The following is a 22,500-nucleotide window of genomic DNA, read 5'->3' as shown; positions in this document are numbered from 1 at the left end:
CATGCATTCACGTTTTGTATGCAGTGGTTTCATGCATTCACGTTTTGTATGCAGTGGTTTCATGCATTCACGTTTTGTATGCAGTGGTTTCATGCATTCACGTTTTGTATGCAGTGGTTTCATGCATTCACGTTTTGTATGCAGTGGTTTCATGCATTCACGTTTTGTATGCAGTGGTTGCATGCATTCACGTTTTGTATGCAGTGGTTGCATGCACGCTCAGGTTGGGAAATCAGAGAGATTCCTGGCTAATCATGAAAGGCCTCACGTATGTAAATGCTATATAATATATGAGCCCCAATCAGCCTGCTATCAGGCCCGTATCAGGCCCGTATCCTAGACGGAGCCGTATCACATCTCGTTATCAGGCTTCATGCCAACGCTGCGGCTGTGGACCAAAGAGACTGTGCACTGTGACACGTATGGCAGTGCAGCCTGGACTTTGGGCCCCAATTCCCCTCCCGTCTGCTGAGGGCTGAGCAGAGTGCCATCTACACTACACTACACTACACTACACTACACGTATGGCAGTGCAGTCTGGACTTTGGGCCCCAATTCCTCGTCTGCTGAAGGCTGAAGCGCGCGGCGTGCAGGGGGAAGGGCCGGATTAAGATGACCCGGGGCCCCTAGGCTACAGGTTGCTGTGGGGCCCCCCGCCGGAAGGCAAATTACGAGATAAATTTACATAGACTGTATCATAATTTCGATTTTAATTACTATTTAACTGTACTCAACACACAAGATGAAATGTTCAATATTGCATCTTGACACAACTCTGCATTTTTTTGACTGTTGGCCAAGCATGGGGCCCCTGGCAGGTAGGGGGCCCTAGGCTGCAGCCATATCTAGCCTGTGCATTAATCCGGCCCTGGCAGGGGGCAATTTCCCCTCTAGAGCTGCTGAACTGATCGGGCTGCGGGGGGCAAAGTGCAGCTCTGGGCTCCCTGCTGCTGAGGGCTCAGGACTGAGGGCTGTGGGCAGAGCCTGAGGTGTTGTCAGAGTTGTCAGGAGTTGTATACAGTAGAAATTTAAGTACTCTTAAAGGTTTCATTACAACACCAGCAGAGTGCAACTCTTAAAGGTTTAACTACAACACTAGTAGTTTGATACTATGTCCCAGAGCTGCGGGCTGGTGCCAGAGGTGTTGCTAACGTGTGTTGCTGCAGCGCTGTGTAGTAGTCGTATTGCAAACCCATGCTGAGGAGGGAAATACCTTACATTACATTACATTACATTACATTACATTACATTACATTACATTACATTACATTACATTACACTACATTACACTACATTACATTACATTACATTACACTACATTACATTACATTACACTACATTACATTACATTACACATAGCTGACGCTTTTGTCCAAAGCAACTTACAGATCTTTTCACACAGTGTATTGGCTACAGTCCCTGGAGCAGTGTGGGGTTAGGTGCCTTGGTACAGGGTATTGGCTACAGTCCCTGGAGCAGTGTGGGGTTAGGTGCCTTGGTACAGGGTATTGGTTACAGTCCCTGGAGCAGTGTGGGGCTAGGTGCCTTGGTACAGTGTATTGGCTATAGTCCCTGGAGCAGTGTGGGGTTAGGTGCCTTGGTACAGGGTATTGGCTACAGTCCCTGGAGCAGTGTGGGGTTAGGAGCCTTGGTACAGGGTATTGGCTACAGTCCCTGGAGCAGTGTGGGGTTAGGTGCCTTGGTACAGGGTATTGGTTACAGTCCCTGGAGCAGTGTGGGGTTAGGAGCCTTGGTACAGGGTATTGGTTACAGTCCCTGGAGCAGTGTGGGGTTAGGAGCCTTGGTACAGGGTATTGGTTACAGTCCCTGGAGCAGTGTGGGGTTAGGTGCCTTGGTACAGGGTATTGGCTACAGTCCCTGGAGCAATGTTCGGTTAGGTGCCTTGGTACAGGGTATTGGCTACAGTCCCTGGAGCAGTGTGGGGCTTAGGTGCCTTGATACAGTGTATTGGCTACAGTCCCTGGAGCAATTTGGGGTTAGGTGCCTTGGTGCCTTGGTACAGGGTATTGGTTATAGTAGTCCCTGGAGCAGTGTGGGGTTAGGTGCCTTGGTACAGGGTATTGGTTACAGTCCCTGGAGCAGTGTGGGGTTAGGTGCCTTGCTCAAGGGCACTTCAGCCATGGATGGAGGTGTAGGGAGAGGTCAGGGTGGGGATTGAACCTGCAACCCTGTGATCTACTTGACAACGCCCGAACCCCTACGTGGGGCCTAACTATGCAGAGGGCTGCTGGCTGCTCCACAGATATTGATAACCTGTGTGGACTGTGGACAGTGTTGCCAGATTGGGCTGGTTCCCGCCCAATTGGGCTGCTTAGGATGGCCGTGTGCGGGTAAAAATGGCATCTATCAGAAAAACCTGCCCACTTTTTGAAAGCCCATTTTTAGAAGTCAATAGAATTGGGCGGGATTTTGTGCTTCTAGGCGGATTTTGAACATTTTTTGGGCTGGAAATCATCAGCCTCATCTGGCAACCCTGACTGTGGAATGACATTTATCGGTGAAAGGCCCAGGACAGGTCAGGACACACGTGTGACATTTCAAATGTCAAACTGCTCATATCAAATGTCAAATTCAACATTTCACAATAGGCTGTTCAAAAACACACCTATGGTGTGGGTACTGTGTAGGCCTACCTGTGATGTTCAGTTGTGTTCCGTTTGATGTCTGGTGTGTATGGCATCGTCATTTCACAACCGTCTATTCAAAAGCAAAGTGTAGAGCCCTAGGCCTATGTGTCTTTACTTGCTTTCTGGGCTTGATGTTGCTGTTATTTAAACAGAGTCCACTTAGCGCCTATTAGACCTAACTGCACAGTTCACTTCATAGGCTATAAACTCACATGGGCCTATTCTCCAGCGGACCCCCTGAGCGCGGCAGCAGAGGCTAATTCTGGTTCTTGCTCTTGGTAATTGATCCGTCAGCGGATGTAAAAGCTGCTTAATCAACACACAGGACTCATGAGCCCGTGACCCAACTAGTGACTTCGAGGAAGTGATACTAGCAACACAACACACAAACATAACAATCCAGGCAACTCTGGGAAAGGCCATTCGCTATTCCAAAGGACACACCACGGTTGGTTCTGTTGATAGCAACCCAACTGTGTCAAGGAGTTGAGTTTTCGGCTAAAAACACAGTCGGCAAAAGCCCCATTTTCCAACTGCAAGTGTGCTAGGTAGCATTAGAACTGTTTTCACCGTTGTAAATATAGGCTATCTTGGGAAATCCCGCAGCTAGGATTGTGATTAGAAAATGTTTCACAATGACGCACAGAATGTAACAGTGTAACTACAGCTCGGGCGCCTGGTAACCACTCAAAACGGAAACGCAGTGTGTTAGACTAGACTCGCCGTTGGTTACATTGTGGTAAACAACCACCTAGACCGCAAGCGTGGCACAAACACACACACACACACACAACTCGATGAAAACATGACGAAGACCCCTCGATTCCATTCCTCCCATCCTGACGCGCAGAAAGTTTGGCCATCATGTCGCTTTCCTCAACTCACCTCCTCAGTAGCTGTCGGGCAGTAGTAGACCAGGATCAGCGTTGTGACAATGTTGACCACCAGCCCGATGATAGTGAGCGTATTGGGCGCTACCCATGTCGGTATCTGCTGCACGAGCCAGTTCCAGTAGATCTGGCAGGGCGGCTCGAATAAGGAGCGACCCGCGGCGGAGTATTTGTGTTCCTCTAGCCGCTTGAGCTGCCCTGGTGACAGCGGCTCAGGCCACAGCCAGTGCGGCATGGTGGCTGCCTGCCTGGTGGCTCCCACTCACTCACTCACTCCCCAGTAGCGGTGTCTGTGTCCACTAAGTGCCCGGGTAGAGGCGACCGAGGTTCAGGCACGACCCTGGGTAGGCTATCCTCGCCTAGCGTCCGATTGCCCAGACGAGGCTTACGCATACATGCAGCGTCCAAACTATGTCAGAAAAGTCATTTTTTTTGTGGACAGCGGAACCTTCCGCCAAGCGTCACCGTTAAGTCCACCACTGCTGCCCCTCCGACTCGAGCTACAGTGTGGCAACAGCAGGAAGCAGCTCGAGGGGCCCGGAAGGAAACGGCGGCGGGAGATTTAAAAGTCGAGCTGGCTGTGTGTGGATCCGATTTGGCCACCGCGAGCAGTGAGCAGAGAGCGTAGTCTGTAGCATACTGCAGTGTCGGTGACATTCTGACTGCTGCCTGAATATTTGACATAGAAAGACACAACAACTCCAATAGGCTCGTTATTGTTCAGCTCCTAATGTATTATTGTTCTTCTTATTAATAATAATAATAATAATAATAATAATGATAATTGTAATAATGTTGTAATAATGTTGTAATAATGTTGTTTTGTTGCTATATTACCAACAGCCATGACAGTCAGGACTGTCCATAACTAATGAGAGACACGAGTACCTGCACTGTGTGCAATATTGTAACCATTTGATGTTTAGAGTTTCCTACATGATGCTGCATTTACCAATGCGTATAGAAACTTCTGAGGGAGCAGGGCAGCCGTGGCCTAGTGGTTAGAGACTTAGTCTTTCAGTCCAGGGGTTGCAGGTTCGAATCCCCCCTGACCTCTTTCTACCTCCATCCATGGCTGAAGTGCCCTTGAGCAAGGCACCTAACTAACCCCACATTGCTCCAGGGACTGTAACCAATATCCTGGACCTAAATAGCTGTAAGTTGCTTTGAATAAATGAAAGCGTCAGTGCAATGTAATGTAATGTAATGTAAGCCATAGTATTCTGGATAAGTAATGACACCGTGGGCAGTCATGGGGTAAGCTGTCAGGGCGTCAGACTTGTACCCAAAAGGTTGCCAGTCCTCCAGGTTGTTGGGGGGAGTAATTAACCAGTGCTCTCCCCCCTCCTCCATGACTGAGGTACCACTGCACTGTTCCCTATCAAGTGCCATTGGGAGCTGCCCCCTTGCACGGGTGAGGCATAAATGCAGTTTTGTTGTGTGCACTTGTATGCTGTGTCATAATGACGATGGAAGTTGGAGTTGGAGTCCCCCTGTTGGGCTTTCACTTCACTCTCACCATCATACACATCTCTAGGCTACGTCCACTCCTCACCACCATACACATCTCTAGGCTACGTCTCACCATCATACACATCTCTAGGCTACGTCCACTCTCACCATCATACACATCTCTAGGCTACGTCTCACCATCATACACATCTCTAGGCTACGTCCACTCTCACCATCATACACATCTCTAGGCTACGTCTCACCATCATACACATCTCTAGGCTACGTCCACTCTCACCATCATACACATCTCTAGGCTACGTCTCACCATCATACACATCTCTAGGCTACATCTCACCATCATACACATCTCTAGGCTACGTCCACTCTCACCATCATACACATCTCTAGGCTACGTCCACTCACACCATCATACACATCTCTAGGCTACGTCTCACCATCATACACATCTCTAGGCTACGTCCACTCACCATCATACACATCTCTAGGCTACGTCCACTCTCACCATCATACACATCTCTAGGCTACGTCCACTCTCACCATCATACACATCTCTAGGCTACGTCTCACCATCATACACATCTCTAGGCTACGTCCACTCTCACCATCATACACATCTCTAGGCTACGTCCACTCTCACCATCATACACATCTCTAGGCTACATCTCACCATCATACACATCTCTAGGCTACGTCCACTCCTCCACTCTCACCATCATACACATCTCTAGGCTACGTCCACTCCTCTCACCATCATACACATCTCTAGGCTACGTCCACCATCATACACATCTCTAGGCTACGTCCACTCCTCCACTCTCACCATCATACACATCTCTAGGCTACGTCCACTCTCACCATCATACACATCTCTAGGCTACGTCCACTCTCACCATCATACACATCTCTAGGCTACGTCCACTCTCACCATCATACACATCTCTAGGCTACATCTCACCATCATACACATCTCTAGGCTACGTCCACTCTCACCATCATACACATCTCTAGGCTACGTCTCACCATCATACACATCTCTAGGCTACATCTCACCATCATACACATCTCTAGGCTACATCTCACCATCATACACATCTCTAGGCTACGTCCACTCTCACCATCATACACATCTCTAGGCTACGTCACACCATCATACACATCTCTAGGCTACGTCCACTCTCACCATCATACACATCTCTAGGCTACGTCTCACCATCATACACATCTCTAGGCTACGTCTCACCATCATACACATCTCTAGGCTACATCTCACCACCATACACATCTCTAGGCTACGTCCACTCTCACCATCATACACATCTCTAGGCTACGTCCACTCTCACCATCATACACATCTCTAGGCTACGTCCACTCTCACCATCATACACATCTCTAGGCTACGTCCACTCTCACCATCATACACATCTCTAGCAGGGCTTGACATTAACTTTTTCACCCACCTGCCACTGTGGCTAGTGGTTTTCCTGAGTCACTAGCCATTCAGGTATTCCAGTAGCCACAGATTTTATATTGTTTTTTTTCTTCATCGTGATGGTGTACGTCTAACCTTAAAAGATGAGTTGCTAAAGCAAGATGAGTAGACCTATATAGCTTTCTACATGGAAGTATACCAAGTAAATAGAAACTGAGTTACTGAGCTTTTTCTTGAACTTACAAACAATTGATACACAAGGGGCAAAGAGAATATAGGCTACTACAATGTGTATGTCATACCTAGGAATAAGTTGCCGGCCAAATTGGCTAGTGACACTGAAAGTATTACTAGCCACAGCCAAGTTTTACCAGCATTTGGCCGGTTGGCAGGTGCCAGTGTCAAGCCCTGATCTCTAGGCTACGTCCACTCTCACCATCATACACATCTCTAGGCTACGTCCACTCTCACCATCATACACATCTCTAGGCTACGTCCTCTCACCATCATACACATCTCTAGGCTACGTCCACTCTCACCATCATACACATCTCTAGGCTACGTCCACTCTCACCATCATACACATCTCTAGGCTACGTCTCACCATCATACACATCTCTAGGCTACGTCCACTCTCACCATCATACACATCTCTAGGCTACGTCTCACCATCATACACATCTCTAGGCTACGTCCACTCTCACCATCATACACATCTCTAGGCTACGTCTCACCATCATACACATCTCTAGGCTACGTCTCACCATCATACACATCTCTAGGCTACGTCCACTCTCACCATCATACACATCTCTAGGCTACGTCCACTCTCACCATCATACACATCTCTAGGCTACGTCCACTCCTCCTTGTATGGCATTTTATTATTTTATTTCAGGAGTAATAAGAGACTGATGTTACAGTGGAATTGCTGAATCAATCAATTACATCAAATCAAATGAAAATGTATTCATAATAGACTGTATGCATAGAGTACAATATCACAACTGCTGTAAACAGTTGACTCAATTGGCTTACAAATACACATTCACACATTCACACAGCAGCTCTGGAGGCTGCCAAGAAGGCACCAAGTGTCCTGATCTCACATGAGTTATCTCTCTCTCTCTCACACACACACACACACACAGACACACACACAGGTGAGCACGCACACACACACACACAGGGACGTACGTGCGTGTGCGTGTGTGTGTGCATGTGCGCGTGCACACACACACACACAGACGTACGTGCGTGTGCGCGCGCACACACAAACACACACACAGACGTACATACTGTACGTGCGTGCGCACACACACAGTTTAATACTTTTATTTGGATCACCACACAGGGAAGGATTACAGATACAAATATTCTGCAGATTGGCAAGTATGATGAAATCAGAATAATAAGTCCATTAGTCTCTATGGATAGATGTGACATCTCCGCCTCCAAATGGACAAGCTTCCTATTATGGCAGAAATTGAACAGAATGTGGCCAGTGTCTTTGCACTCTTTTTGCATAATCCACACAGTTGCAAGCCTCGCATGACTAGTTTAAGTATGTGTCCAAGGCTCCCAAACACAAGGACGACTAACTTCCAAGGCTCATAATTAATTCCACCAGTGGCTGGTAGTTAAGCATTTTGGCATTAAAAGAAGTGTCCATATGAAAATCAAAAGAACAACCTATTTCAACAAGTGTCACTATTCTATTTGTTTCATCAATGATGGTAATATCTGGGCTATTTGGGAGATTATCTAGTTGAACGTGATCATACACACAGACACACACACAGACACACACACAGACACACACACACACACACACACACACGCACACACACACACACAATAGCCAACACAACTGGGGAGAGAAAAAAATAAACAGAGACTTGCGAATGAATATGATGTGTTTATTATGACACCATTGCAAAAACAAACAAAAATACAAATAAATAGATTTGCAAACATGCAAAGCTGAAAAGTAACTTAAAACTGCTTCAAACAAGAGAAGCACTCTTCACCCAGAGGACAGCAGGATACAGGAGGACAGCTGCAGGGCTGCACTGGGGGAGAATTGGGCCCGGGCACTTTTGGCTTAAAGGGCCCCCTCATGGGGGAGAATTGGGCCCGGGCACTTTCGGCTTAAAGGGCCCCTCATTATTAGAGAAATAGGGCCCGGGCACTTTCGACTTAAAAGGCCCCTCATGAGGGAGAAATAGGGCCCGGGCACTTTCGGCTTAAAAGGGCCCCTCATTATTAGAGAAATAGGGCCCGGGCACTTTTGGCTTAAAAGGGCTCCTCATAATTGTCGTGGGCCCCTTTTATCAGAAATGTAAATATATATATATATATATATATATATATATATATACAGGGCTCTAAATTAACACACGCCAACCCGCCAAACACGGGTGAAAAATAATTTTGGCTAGTAGAAAAAAATACCTACCCGCCTATTTGGCTAGTGGCGCCCGAGTACGGTAAAGTATGAACGGTAAACCGCTGCTATGACAAACGTTAGACGGCGAGATTTCCTACATTACCCATGGACACTTGCGTCACGACGTAGCCTCCCACCGTGGGCTTTCCAGTGCAGCGAGCGGCAACTCCATGCCGTTGCGCGCGCCAGGATTGAAAACATTTCAGATGACCAGCCTTCTGTCAGCTACGCTCACACTATTCTGACAGGCAGCTCTCCTCCTATGCTCCCGTCGCTTTCGCTACAACCTTTTTAACGTCACTAGTACTGCTACTGCTACTAGCATGAACCTTGCTGTAACAGGCTGCCTTTTTGAAGCTGCGAGGGCCTGACCGTTTCAATAACAGGACTAACGCAGATTATGATGTGTTGTGTATGTGGTGATGACAGCCAGGTGTTGTTCTGCCTGCATGTACCCTACCTTGCTGTACAGGGCTGGACTGGCCATCGGGCACACCGGGCATTCCCCTGTGGGCCCCGCACCCTCGTGGGCCCCTATTTTGTGTTCTGTATGTTTTGTGCGAGTGATGAGAATGTGGCGGGGGTTAGAGCAAGGTTCTCTGTATTGGTGAATGCCAGTAGTAATTGTAACAGTAATAGTAGTGACGTTAAAAAAGTGGTTGTGGAACGAAATTGCGACAAGGGCAAAGGAGGAGAGCTGACTGTCAGAGTAGTGTGAGCGTAGCTGTCAGTTGTCTTCTGAAATGTTCCGAGTCCTTGCGCGCGCAACTAAGTTGGAAAGCCCACGCCATCGGAAAGAAAAAGAATAACAAAAAAAGCAACTAACGACGAAGCTATGGAAGTAACAAATGAAGCGAAGATTCCCGTGATATTATTTACTTTTAGTTAAACATAGGCTTCTTGTCATTTTGTTGCGCATGGTAGAGAAGAGCTCCTCCTCTCTCCTCTCCTTTTCCTCTCATCTCTGCTCCTTCCTTAGGGTGTGCGTATGTGAGGTTTTGTAGTGTTTGGCTGTGTTTGGTTACTGTATGTTAAGGTCTGTTATGTGAGTGGCTTGAGATGTGATTCACTGTTTTCAGAGGAATTGAATAAAAACTAATGAAATTGATCAGGCCTAAGTAATGAAAGTAAAAAATAATGCAGAAGTTAAAAAATAATGAAAAATAGCCTATAATATGCTTATTACATAGGCATAGTATGCAGGCCTATAGTGTAGGCCTATCTGTGTTGTAGACATAGTTGAACAAAATGGCCATAATTTAAAAAAATAATTAGCCTAAAGCATAGTTTATTTTGGCGAGATAAAAAAAAAAAATGGCTAGTTGAACTTCTGTTTGGCTGGTAAGAAAAAATGTCCACTAGCCAAATTGGCTGGTGGTGGAAAAAGTTAATTTAGAGCCCTGTATATATATATATATATATATTCTTTTTGTATTTTTTTACATGCCTGAAAATAGGGGCCCACGAGTGTGCGGGGCCCACAGGGGAATGCCCGGTGTGCCAGATGGCCAGTCCAGCCCTGTACTGCAGGGTAGGGTACATGCAGGCAGAACAACACCTGGCTGTCATCACCACATACACAACACAACACACTTTTATTGGTGCTCTGTGAAAATACAACAACACAACACGATCCAACCAATCAACCATTAGGCTACATAAGCCATTGTTAACATAAATCATTAGGCTACATAAGCCAGTGTTTACATAAATCATTACGCAACATAAACTATTAAACGCACCGTACTCCTGTCTTTTCCAACATGTTATATTACACTTTTGTCATATCATGAGAGAGTACCCCCTAAACTCAAGACCTATATATCCTCCTCTATCCCAATATGACTATATTAGGCTTCATTTTGTGTCATATTTTACCCACGTTCCCCCTGCCGTGTGTTCGCGTAGCCCTGGTAGACACTGTCCTCCTAACCCATTAAAGGCCCTGTAACCCATTTCAAATAGTCAGGCTGCAGCCACACTGACACTTCCACAGTCACCGCTGTGAAACGTCTCCCACCTAGTACAGTCTACAGAAGCAACACATTCCCACCTAGTGCAGAAGCAACACATTCTGTCTTCTTGTAGATAAAAATAAATATTAGTGGTAGCAGGCGTAACCCCCAAAACCAGTTAAAATGCTTCATCTGGGTTGTTCTGCTTCCACTTGTTTCATCTCTCTGTGACGTTTCAGGTAGAACCCCTCCCTCATATGGGTAGAACCCCTCCCTCATATGAGTAGAACCGAACCCCTCCCTCATATGGGTACAACCCCTCCCTCAGATGTGAAGTGCACATGGTCATGAAGCTCCTGCTTGAAGCTTTTTGATGAGTGGGGGCGCAAAACAAAAAGCACACCAGAAACAGAGGTGCTGGCAACCAGGAAAAGCAGGAGGAGAGAAGTGCCGCACACTCCCGAGTGCCGACAGCCAGGCCAAAACGTTGTCACATTAAAAACTTGGAGGAGCTGGCAACCAGGAAAACACTTGCAGGAGTGCAGAGTAAAAGTGTTACCAGTACCTCTTTTTCTGGTGTGTGTTTTGCACCTCCAATCATCAAAAAGTCAGCTTTTTATCTGGTGCAGCGACAGGCCAAAACGTTGTCACATTAAAACTTGTTTACACAACTCGGGAGTGTGTGGCGCTTCTCTCCTCCTGAAGCTGACTTTTTCTCTTTTAACGTGCTCATGTGTTTATCCTGCTCCCAGCTCAGACGTTTGGATGTGCGGACTTTAAGCTGCTCTTGGAACCCCCCGAAAACTCCCAAATACATTCAGAACCCGACTCTGGGCACAGAGAAATAGTAATAACTTCCTGTTTTAATATTCTTCACATTTACACCTAATCCGCAGCCATTCATGTATAAATAAATAATAAAGTAATGCATAAATGTAGTCATAAATATCACAGAAAAACCCATAAATATAGTTATAAACTAATTCATTAATACAGTAATGAACAACATGCCAAACTTGAACATACTGAGTAACGCCACAATTACTTTTCACCACTTACTTCAAAGCAGCTGTTGACATGCATTTGATTCATCAAAGAAAATATATATTTATATTATTTAGTGTAATTACTCAATCCATTCAGGATAAGTGGATTATATTTGGAGTTTCTGCACATTTATCTCTATCTCATCAACAAAACATTTGTACACACCACAGCATTCTGTCACATGTAGTGCCCTCCTCCCCCCCCCCCCCACCCAAGTGTTACACCAACCATCCTGTTATCCCCCCACACACACACACACACATCCTCCCCCGCTGCTAACCCTCCCCCTCCCCCTCCCCAGCCCGAGACACACATTCTCCCCCCTTACTAACCCCCCCCCCCCCCCCCCCTCCCCGCCCGAGACACACAACAGGTGCAGGCTAGAGCCACAGGTGCTAAGCAGTCGTCATAGTAACCACACGTGTGGTGAAATGCAATCGCTATAGTAACGTCATGTGGGTTTTGTCATGGGATCAGTCTGAGTTCTACTCTTTCATGTTGTCATAGTAACTGTGTGTCGTCATTGTAACTCTGTGACGTGTTGTCATAGTAACCGTGTGGGGTGTTGTCGTAGGGTATCATGTCATCATAGTAACTGTGTATCGTCATGGTATCATGTCGTCATAGTAACTGTGTATCGTCATAGTGACCATGTGTGGTATCAGTCGTTGGCCTTGTCCTTCATGTCGTCATGGTAACTGTGTGTTGTCATAGTAACCGTGTGTTGTCATGGTATCAGTCGTTGGCCTTGTCCTTCATGTCGTCATGGTAACTGTGTGTTGTCATGGTATCAGTCGTTGGCCTTGTCCTTCATGTCGTCATGGTAACTGTGTGTCGTCATGGTAATTGTGTGTTGTCATGGTGTCAGTCGTTGGCCTTGTCCTTCATGTCGTTCATGTAACTGTGTGTCGTCATGGTAATTGTGTGTTGTCATGGTAACTGTGTGTCGTCATGGTGTCAGTCGTTGGCCTTGTCCTTCATGTCGTTCATGTATTTCTCGATGAGCTGCAGCGGAACTCCCCTCTTCATCAGCTCGAAGAAGGTGAAGCCACCGGGGGGGGGGGGGGGGGGGTCATATGAGGAGTGTGTGTGTGTGTGTGTGTGGGGGGGTGGATGGATAGTGGAGGGTGTGTGTAGAGTGTATGTGTGTGGTGGGGGGGTATGTGTGTGTGTGGGGGGGGTATGGATGGAGGAGGGTGTGGGGAGAGGAGTGTGTATGGGGGGTGAGTGTGTGTGTGGGGTATGGATAGTGGAGGGTGTGTGTAGAGAGTGTGTGTGTGTGTGTGGTGGGGGTATGGATAGTGGATGGTGTGTGTAGTGTGAGTGTGTGTGTGGTGGGGGGGTTATGGATAGTGGAGGGTGTGTGTAGAGTGTGTGTGTGTGTGTAGTGTGTGTTGTGGTGGGAGGGGGGCGGTGGATAAGAGGGGGTGGATGAGTTTTAGGGAGCAAAGGGGTAAGTGGTGGTGGAGGTGTGGTGGTGGGCAGGTGATGTGGGAGGGTAGCCAATGAAGAAGTGGAGTGTGTGGAGAAAAGAGAGAAAGAGAAGAGAAGAGAAGAGAAGGTTCAGATGAGGCAGGTAACTAGTGACAACGGGAGAGGGGGGGGGTGGTGTTATTGTAACTAGTGGCACCGGGAGGAGGGGGGGGGTGTTATTGTTTTGGTTGTTGGGGGGTTGTGTTGTTGAGTATGACAGATCAATTTACACAATATGCAAAAAAAGTCAGAAAAGGCAAATCAAGACAAGAGGAATAAGAGGAAGACAGAGGAGACGTGAGGTGTTGTGGAGAGGACAGAGATGTGAGGTGTTGAGGAGAGGAGAGAGATGTGAGGAGTTGGAAAGAAGAGGAAGACAGAGGAGATGTGAGGAGGTGAGGAGAGGACAGAGATGTGATGAGTTGGAAAGAAGAGGAAGACAGAAACAGAGAGTCTGTGCAAGCAAACAGTCAGACAGACACACACTGGTTTTCAATCCTGCTTATAAACACACAGACAGGAAAGAGCAAAGAGGTTTGTTGTTTTACACAGATACAGTTGTGAAAAGGGGGAGAGAGAGAGAGAGAGAGAGAGAGAATGTGGAAATAAACAGACAGAGATAAGAGAGGACAGCGGTAGACAGCGAGAGGATGAGAGAGAGAGGAGAGGAGAGGAGAGGAGAATTCTAGACAGAGAGAGAGAGAGACAGAGAGAGAGAGAGACAGAGAGAGAGAGACAGAGAGAGAGAGGACAGGCGCGTGTGAGACAAAGACATTGGGATGCTGAAACACCCCATGTGAGTGTGTCCAGGTGGAGCTCTGGTGAGTAGAGTGGAGAGGAGAGGAGAGGCAGTAAAGGGCCGTACACACACGTCGCTGCTAGTTACTCGCTCAGCGAATGAAGTCAATAGAATGTCAATGTGTTCCAGCGAGACTTGCAGGCGAGTAGGCGAGTACTGTACAAGCGATGCGATGTGGGCGGATCCCGAGTTGAAAATATTTTATCTTCGAGCGAGGCAAGTAAGCGAGTAACCAATTGGTAGACATAGTTCGATACTTCTCGCCTGTTCATTGGCAGTTAAAGCCGCGTGAACTTTCAGCGAACGTTCCATGAAAGAGAGGCGAGTAGGCGAGCAAGCGAGAAGCTAGCAAATAGCAGCGATGTGTGTGTACGGCCCTTAAGGTGGTAAGGCAGTCACACAATACAGTAGCTGTGGGAGCCCACAGCTGATGAGTAGGAAGGCAGTAACAGTAAGGCAAGAAGGCAGTCAGACAATATGGTAACTGTGGCCGTGCACAGCTGATGAGCAGTGTTGCCAGATTGGGCCGGTGCCCGCCCAATTGGGCTACTTGGGATGAGCGTCGGCGGGCAAAAACGGGAAAAATTGGCCATTTGGCGTTTTTTTCAGCCGTTTTAGGCCCATAGAAGTCAATGTAATTTCTTGAATTTGGGCGGAATTTAGCGCATTTTGGCGGTTTTTGATAACCTTTTGGGCGGGATTTGATCAGACACATCTGGCAACACTGCTGATGAGTAAAAGGCAAGAAGGCAGTAAGGCAGTCAGACTATAGAGTAACTGTGGGTGCACACCAAAAGTGACCAAAGCCACCAGAGTGATGGAAGTCATTGTTCTGTATATTTCCTGTGCACTTTGCATCAACTAGTGATGTTGGCTGTGATTATGTCCTCAACTGTAAGTCGCTTTGGTTAAAAATGCAATGTAATAAAAAAGTCATTATTTCTTTATGGAGGATCAGCGAACTAAGTCGGAGACGAAGTGACCTGAGCGAATTTCAGTCAAAGTCAGCTAATATTATAGTAATGAGCTCTGGTTCGGCAAAAAAACATTTGGAATGTTTATATCTTCAAAATGTCCCAGGCGGACAAGCCAGAGCCATTATGCAATTGAATAGCTAAGTCAAGCATGTCAATAACAGAGCAAATATAGCAAATCCATTGTGAAACTAAACTACAACAATCTCGGCTACTTGGTAGCTCTGGTCGTTTCTGGTGCACATGTAGAGCGAGGCCTACAGACACTTATAAAGCCATTCATTCACCACGCTCACAGCTTCTATATTGCGCTACTCTATTCTAAGTGAAATACGCAGCCATATACTGTCGTACTGTAGTTACTAAAAGTATGTCTGCAGGACTGGGAATCTATGTATGCTTTGAGGCTAGAATTCATCTATCTAATCTTGGACTATACGAATACTTTGAGACTAAAATTCATCTATCTAATCTTGGTCTGTGCATATCAGACAAAGTGAAATCTGCAGAGGCGGTGAAATGGAATGACACAGTAAATATCACGGCACGCCAGACACAAGAGCACTGCGGTTTGGTTTGTTGGGCTGTGCAGGCGCAGGTGCCGGTGCCGGTGTTGGAGAGTTGAACAGATCCTTATCCTCACGGCCTACAGACCAGTGGTTCCCAAACCGGGGGGCAGGACCCCTGGGGGTGGGGGGGTCACTTACTGTAAGTGCTGCTTGGGGGTCGCAGAGAGAAGGGCATTTGCATAAAAACGGGAAAAACCCACAAGTTAACAGTAACATAATTCCATAAATTGGTATTCACTTGAAAGGTTGAAATAATGTTCTCCTGTGAATTTCGATTTCAAATTTAGCAAATTCAATGCACAAAAAAAAATTGGAATATGAGAGGGAGGCGGGAGGTGGTTGGGTTGCGAAAATATTCTTAGGTCTAAAAGACGTCGCAACAGAAAGGTTTGGGAAACCTCATGGCCTTTAGGCCGCTGCATACTTACACTGTATCATGAGGAGCATGTGGTTACCACAGAAACACTTTGTACAGTTTGGACATATCAGCAAAGCTCACAGCCTCAGCTCAGTACTGTAGATAGGCCTACGTAGCGTACGTCATTAACCAGCAGCAGGCTATTGTAGCTTTCACGCTACGTAGCGTACGTCATTAACCAGCAGCAGGCTATTGTAGCTTTCACGCTACGTAGCGTACGTCATTAACCAGCAGCAGGCTATTGTAGCTTTCACGCTACGTAGCGTACGTCATTAACCAGCAGCAGGCTATTGTAGATAGGGCTACGTAGCGTACGTCATTAACCACAGTGTTGCCAGATGTGTCTGACCAAATCCCGCCCAAAAGGTTCTCAAAAACCGCCAAAATGCGCTAAATTCCGCCCAAATTCAACAAATTACATTGACTTCTATGGGCCCAAAATGGCTTAAAAAACCGCCAAATGGCCAATTTTTCCCGTTTTTGCCCGCCGACGCTCATCCCAAGTAGCCCAATTGGGCGGGCACCCGCCCAATCTGGCAACACTGGTTAACCAGCAGCAGGCTATTGTAGCTTTCACGCTAAGCTGCCTCAGCTCAGTACTGTAGCTACGTAGCTTTGTCATTAACCAGCAGCAGGCTATTGTAGCTTTCACGCTAAGCTGCCTCAGCTCAGTACTGTAGCTACGTAGCTTTGTCATTAACCAGCAGCAGGCTATTGTAGCTTTCACGCTAAGCTGCCTCAGCTCAGTACTGTAGCTACGTGGCTTTGTCATTAACCAGCAGCAGGCTATTGTAGCTTTCACGCTAAGCTGCCTCAGCTCAGTACTGTAGCTACGTAGCTTTGTCATTAACCAGCAGCAGGCTATTGTAGCTTTCACGCTACGTAGCGTACGTCATTAACCAGCAGCAGGCTATTGTAGCTTTCATGCTACGTAGCGTACGTCATTAACCAGCAGCAGGCTATTGTAGCTTTCACGCTAAGCTGCTTGATCAAAAGCAGGAAGGGACACGTACAGGTGCAGGTGCAGGTGTAGTGCAGTGCATCATGGGATGTTAGTGAAGCTTTCTTTTACAGTCCGCCTAAAACTGCCCTCTAAAAACAGCTCATTCATAGCAGTCAATGGAAATTCAAAAGAAATAATAAGCGGAATTCCAGATACCACGGATTCTGGAGAATTCAAAATGGTTGTGTTATGATGACTTCAATTATTTGCAAACTTTTTTGCCCATGACGTTTGCCACATCAGGTAAACAGAAAAACATATGAAACAGACTGTAAAGGAAACCTCTCTAAGGTGGTATATGTATCATGCGTTAGCATGTTATGAACTGGATCATCATATTACACCCTCAGGAAAAACTCTCAGGTCTTGCAGCTGACTGACAGACTAACTGTTAGACCTTATTGTTCTCTCGAACTGCAGAGGAGCCTTTTGTCAAGGACACATAATGTATGTTTTTGCAGACATGCTTCAGAGACAGCCCAGCCATACACACATATATGGTCGATGGATGTTATGTCGATATTTACATCCCTCGATGACTCTTTCATAAAACTAAACGCTTTGATTTAAGGCCTTAAACGAAGAGCTTTTGAATTAATTTTCCTGAGAGTGCAACTTCATCCGCAAGGTCATGATTCGCGATTACTGTAAGTTGCAGGGGAACTCTGGTGTGACATTAGGATACATATGAGGTCAGAGGAACAAAAATGAAAAATAAACCAAAAAAAGTGATCCAAATGAATGGCACATAAGCTTCATATGCAGGTATCATATGACAGCTTACCTCAGGATGGGGAAGAGAACAGAGAGAAAATAGAGGACTACTCCTGCAGGGTGACTGGAGAGGAGAAGAGAAGAGGAGAGGAGGATGTTATAGTCTCATATGGGGAGAGAAGAGAAGAGAAGAGAAGAGAAGAGGAGAGAAGAGAAGAGAAGAGAAGAGAAGAGAAGAGAAGAGAAGAGAAGAGAAGAGAAGAGAAGAGAAGAGAAGAGGAGGATGTTATAGTCTCATATGGGGAGAGGAGAGGAGAGGAGAGGGGAGGAGAGGAGAGAAGAGAAGAGAAGAGAAGAGAAGAGAAGAGAAGAGAAGAAAAGAGGAGAAGAGAAGAGGAGGATGTTATAGTCTCATATGGGGAGCGAAGAGAAGAGAAGAGAAGAGAAGAGAAGAGAAGAGAAGAGGAGAGAATAGGAGAGAAGAGAAGAGAAGAAAAGAAAAGAGGAGGAGAGGAGAGGAGAAGAGAAGAGGAGAAGAGAGGAGGATGGTATAGTCTCATATGGGGAGCGAAGAGAAGAGAAGAGAAGAGAAGAGAAGAGAAGAGAAGAGAAGAGAAGAGAAGAGAAGAGAAGAGAAGAGAAGAGAAGAGAAGAGGAGAGAATAGGAGAGAAGAGAAGAGAAGAAAAGAAAAGAGGAGGAGAGGAGAGGAGAAGAGAAGAGGAGAAGAGAGGAGGATGGTATAGTCTCATATGGGGAGCGAAGAGAAGAGAAGAGAAGAGAAGAGAAGAGAAGAGAAGAGAAGAGAAGAGAAGAGAAGAGAAGAGAAGAGAAGAGAAGAGAAGACAGGCATGGACGTCCTGAGAAGAGAAGAGAAGAGAAGAGAAGAGGAGAGAATAGGAGAGAAGAGAAGAGAAGAGAAGAGAAGAGAAGAAAAGAAAAGAGGAGGAGAGGAGAGGAGAAGAGAAGAGGAGAAGAGAGGAGGATGGTATAGTCTCATATGGGGAGCGAGGAGAAGAGAAGAGAAGAGAAGAGAAGAGAAGAGGGGAGAAGAGAAGAGAAGAGAAGAGAGGAGAGACAAGAGGAGAGAAGAGAAGAGAAGAGAAGACAAGAGAAGAGAAGAGACGAGAAGAGAAGAGAAGAGAAGAGAATAGAAGAGAAGAGAAGAGAAGAGAAGAGAAGAGAAGAGAAGAGAAGAGGAGAGGAGAGGGCAGGAGAGAAGAGAAGAGAAGAAAAGAAAAGAGGAGGATGTTATAGTCTCATGGGAAGAGAAGAGAAGAGAAGAGAAGAGAAGAGAAGAGAAGAGAAGAGAAGAGAAGAGAAGAGATCAAAAGAGAAGGGAAGAGAAGAGAAGAGGAGAGAAGAGGAGTGGAGTGGAGAAGAGGAGGATGTTATAGTCTCATATGGGGAGAGAAGAGAAGAGAAGAGGAGAGAAGAGAAGAGAAGAGAAGAGAAGAGAAGAGAAGAGAAGAGAAGAGAAGAGAAGAGAAGAGAAGAGAAGAGAAGAGAAGAGAAGAAGACAGGAGAAGAAAGGAGGGGGAAATAGAAGAAAAGAAGAGAGGAGAGACAATAAGAGAAGAGAAGAAAAGAAGAGAGGAGAAGAGAGGATGGTTACCGACTCTTACATGGGTAGTTATGGTTCTCCAGTAGGGTGGGCACCCGTCACTTTAGTCATTAAATATTTACATGATGGAGTTATTATTCACATGTATGTATGTGTGTCACTAAGGGATAACACTTAACTTGAGGCCAACGTCATACAGTTGACATAACAGTGTCATATAAGAGTGTCATAATGCAGTCATTCATGTGTCATAAACATATGTCAATGCCATAAACACTTTAAGACTTTGTAATTAAGTCACACTTGGTTTTGGTAAAGACAGCCCACTTTTTCACGACCATAAAATGTTTATGACTCATTTATGACACTCTTCTGACACTGTTATGTCATATGTATGACGCCGGCATCAAGCTAAGTGTAACCCACTAAGGACATTTAAGGCAAGAAGAGGAAACATAAACCAGATGAATGACTGACGCTGGAGTAGGCATCAACACACTGCTGAACGTTCAGTCAATTCTGGAAATGAACTGAGATTCAATTGGACTCAAGATGGATCAAATTATATTCATGTTACATTTTAATCAGACATTAATTAGACTTCATCTCCCGAATTTACTGAATTGATGCCAACTCTACACAATGTGACAAAATAGACATTTATGACAATAAATTAGGCACAGATTACTCACATCGTCTACAGATGATTATGCAAATAGATATCACATCACAGTTTCATCACATCACAGTTTCATCACAAATGGAAAATGGGTATTACATGACAAGTGAAGGATTCATGGAGTCATACTGACAAGGTCCTGCATCAGAAAACAAAGTGTCAGAGAGGTGTCAGAGAGGTGTCAGAGAGGCTTCTTGACAATGAGGCAAGAACGGATGGACACACTTCACTTGACACCAGCGTCATACGCATGATATGACAGTGACATAATAGTGTTACAGTTTTTCTCGATTGGTTTGGCTAATTTTTCAAAACTGAGATGACATTCTTAAAACAACACGGACAAATCCCCAAACCAACTTGCAATTTCCCAAAACAGAATGGCATTATTCATTGCTTTTATCAGATATCAAATGCTTTGTACATGTCTCAAATGTTTAGTACATCTCTGCAGATGGCTATGTACAAATACCCTTCAGTTGACACATTCAGCATACATTTAGCACATTTTCCAAATAAATTGACCTTGCTTATCTAAACGAATTAGACAATTCTCAGTCTAATGGTTGCCCTCTCCAAAACACGTCAGCATTATTTCATTGTGTAAGTCATCATATGCAAAGTGGTCTACACAATTCCCAAAACAGTCAAGGACATCATATTTTAAGAATTTCATTACATAGTAAAGGCATGACAGTTTTCAACAGGTCAGATGGTATTGTAACTTTACTAGTTAGTAGAAAATAATTTTACAACCGTGTATACTACAGTTTCCTCTGTTATTTGGCTAATTTCTTGACATTTTTTCAAACGACATTCTGTTTTGAACAATTGCTAGTTGCTTTGACATTTGTCCATGTTATTTTGAGAATGTTATCTCTGTTTTGAGAAATGAGCCAAACCCATGAGAAACCTGTGCCATATGGGCATTACTTTCTGTATATGAATTTACAGTAAAGAAAGTTACTGATAGATGTCCTTGGTAAATTATCTGTGTTGTCAAACTTCAATGGTTTCACTCACTTTTTCATTTTTATACATAGTCGAAATCTGTTAGCTGAACGTAGATAAAACACCTAACCATTTTGACTGGCAGTGCTTACACAATGGCAAAGGGACAATGTATTTTGGGGGTACTGATGATATATGTGGGGACGAAATTTAGTTTTGACACATGGGTAAAGTGTTTTGGGGGTGATATGAGCGAGTGATGAGGATCCATGTAGTTATGTTGAACCATCCAGTTTATTTTGACAGAAGGACTAAATGAATGCAAATGAGCCAAAGCAATTGAGAAGGATCTATGCCATTTTGATGGTACTGACTATTTATATGGGAGAAGGTTTAGTGCTGATGCAAGAATGAGGTGTTTTGGGAGGTATATGACATTTTGCTAGTTATCTGAACAGTTGTGCAGAAGTGTAAGAATGTTTGGCCAAATGACCCAATGGTTATAGGAATGTCATCTCAGTTTCAAGAAATTAGCCAAACCAATCGAGAAAAACTGTAAAATAGTGTCATGACAGTCATTGACAAGTCATAAACATAATGTCAATGTCATAAACATTTTATGGTCATGAAAGGTTGACATTGTTAAGTTTGGCTTTACCATAACAGTCATAAAATGTTGAAGACATATGGAAATAATGTTTAAAACTTACTGTGTTACGACACTGTAATGACATGGTTATGACACTGTAATGTCATACGTATGACACCGGCGTCAAGTACAATGCAACGGAACGTATTTGTGTTGAGGGACAAAGGCCCTTCATGCTACTGCTACTAGCCCCTGATGTGGATCTGGACGTCAACTTTCTCAGCTACACCGCTGGAATAGCAACAGCAGCGGCAATAGCAGTGAGGTTGATATAGCACATTGTACTGTAAGTAGGGTATTGCAATGGTCAACTCTACAGGAAATAAAAGCATAGATTAATTTCTCCCGGTCCTGTATATCCGGATTGGCCAATAGATGGCGATCAGGGGTGTAGTGGGCGCGGTACACGGGGGTACGCAGTCCACCCACTTCTCCTGAAGTGAGATTTTAAAAAAATCTTCTGCCCATGTTTGAATACAAAAAGGAATGATCACATAGCAGTATTGCAGGTGATTGACGGTAGATTAAGGACAGTTGGGGGGTTTGACATGATAAGTTGCCTAATTATTTGATAACATTAAAAATCACGTACCCCCACCTTAAAAATCCCCACTACACCACTGCTGGCGAGGGGGGCATGGTGAGTGAAGTGTATTGCTGTGTTGATGTGTATCTCAAAAGACCACCATGAAGAGTTCTTCACCATCCTAGAGAGAGAGGAGACTTTATGAGGTTAGACTGGCAGACGAAGAAAAGGGACTCTGTGACCACCCCCATAACCTTTCTGACGACCTTCACGACTTTCTTAACCTGGA

General features: G+C 45.3%; 2 protein-coding genes across 9 annotated transcripts in view; both read right to left on the bottom strand.

The window, feature by feature from the left end:
* chpt1 (choline phosphotransferase 1) overlaps nt 1-4,037 on the bottom strand; it is a 45,975-nt gene extending 41,938 nt beyond the window's left edge. Inside the window, exon 1 of the mRNA XM_063217674.1 lies at nt 3,534-4,037. Coding sequence (XP_063073744.1) covers nt 3,534-3,773 — 240 coding nt within the window. The 5' untranslated portion in view covers nt 3,774-4,037. The remainder of the gene's footprint in view (nt 1-3,533) is intronic.
* Nucleotides 4,038-17,624: 13,587 nt separating this feature from the next.
* The window catches only part of mybpc1 (myosin binding protein C1), a 95,996-nt gene continuing 91,120 nt past the window's right edge, over nt 17,625-22,500 (bottom strand). For 3 of the 8 annotated variants that reach the window (XM_063217669.1, XM_063217668.1, XM_063217670.1), the window contains one exon: nt 17,626-17,968. In XM_063217669.1, coding sequence (XP_063073739.1) covers nt 17,952-17,968 — 17 coding nt within the window. In that variant the 3' untranslated portion in view covers nt 17,626-17,951. Of the gene's footprint in view, nt 17,969-22,500 lie in introns of all 8 variants that reach the window. The other 5 variants (XM_063217672.1, XM_063217671.1, XM_063217673.1 and 2 more) reach the window with 2 other exon arrangements.

Source organism: Engraulis encrasicolus, chromosome 15, assembly GCF_034702125.1.
Source record: "Engraulis encrasicolus isolate BLACKSEA-1 chromosome 15, IST_EnEncr_1.0, whole genome shotgun sequence".
Lineage (NCBI taxonomy): Eukaryota > Metazoa > Chordata > Actinopteri > Clupeiformes > Engraulidae > Engraulis > Engraulis encrasicolus.
The sequence above is the reverse complement of the archived record's forward strand: the minus strand, read 5'-3'. Positions and strand labels throughout refer to the sequence as shown.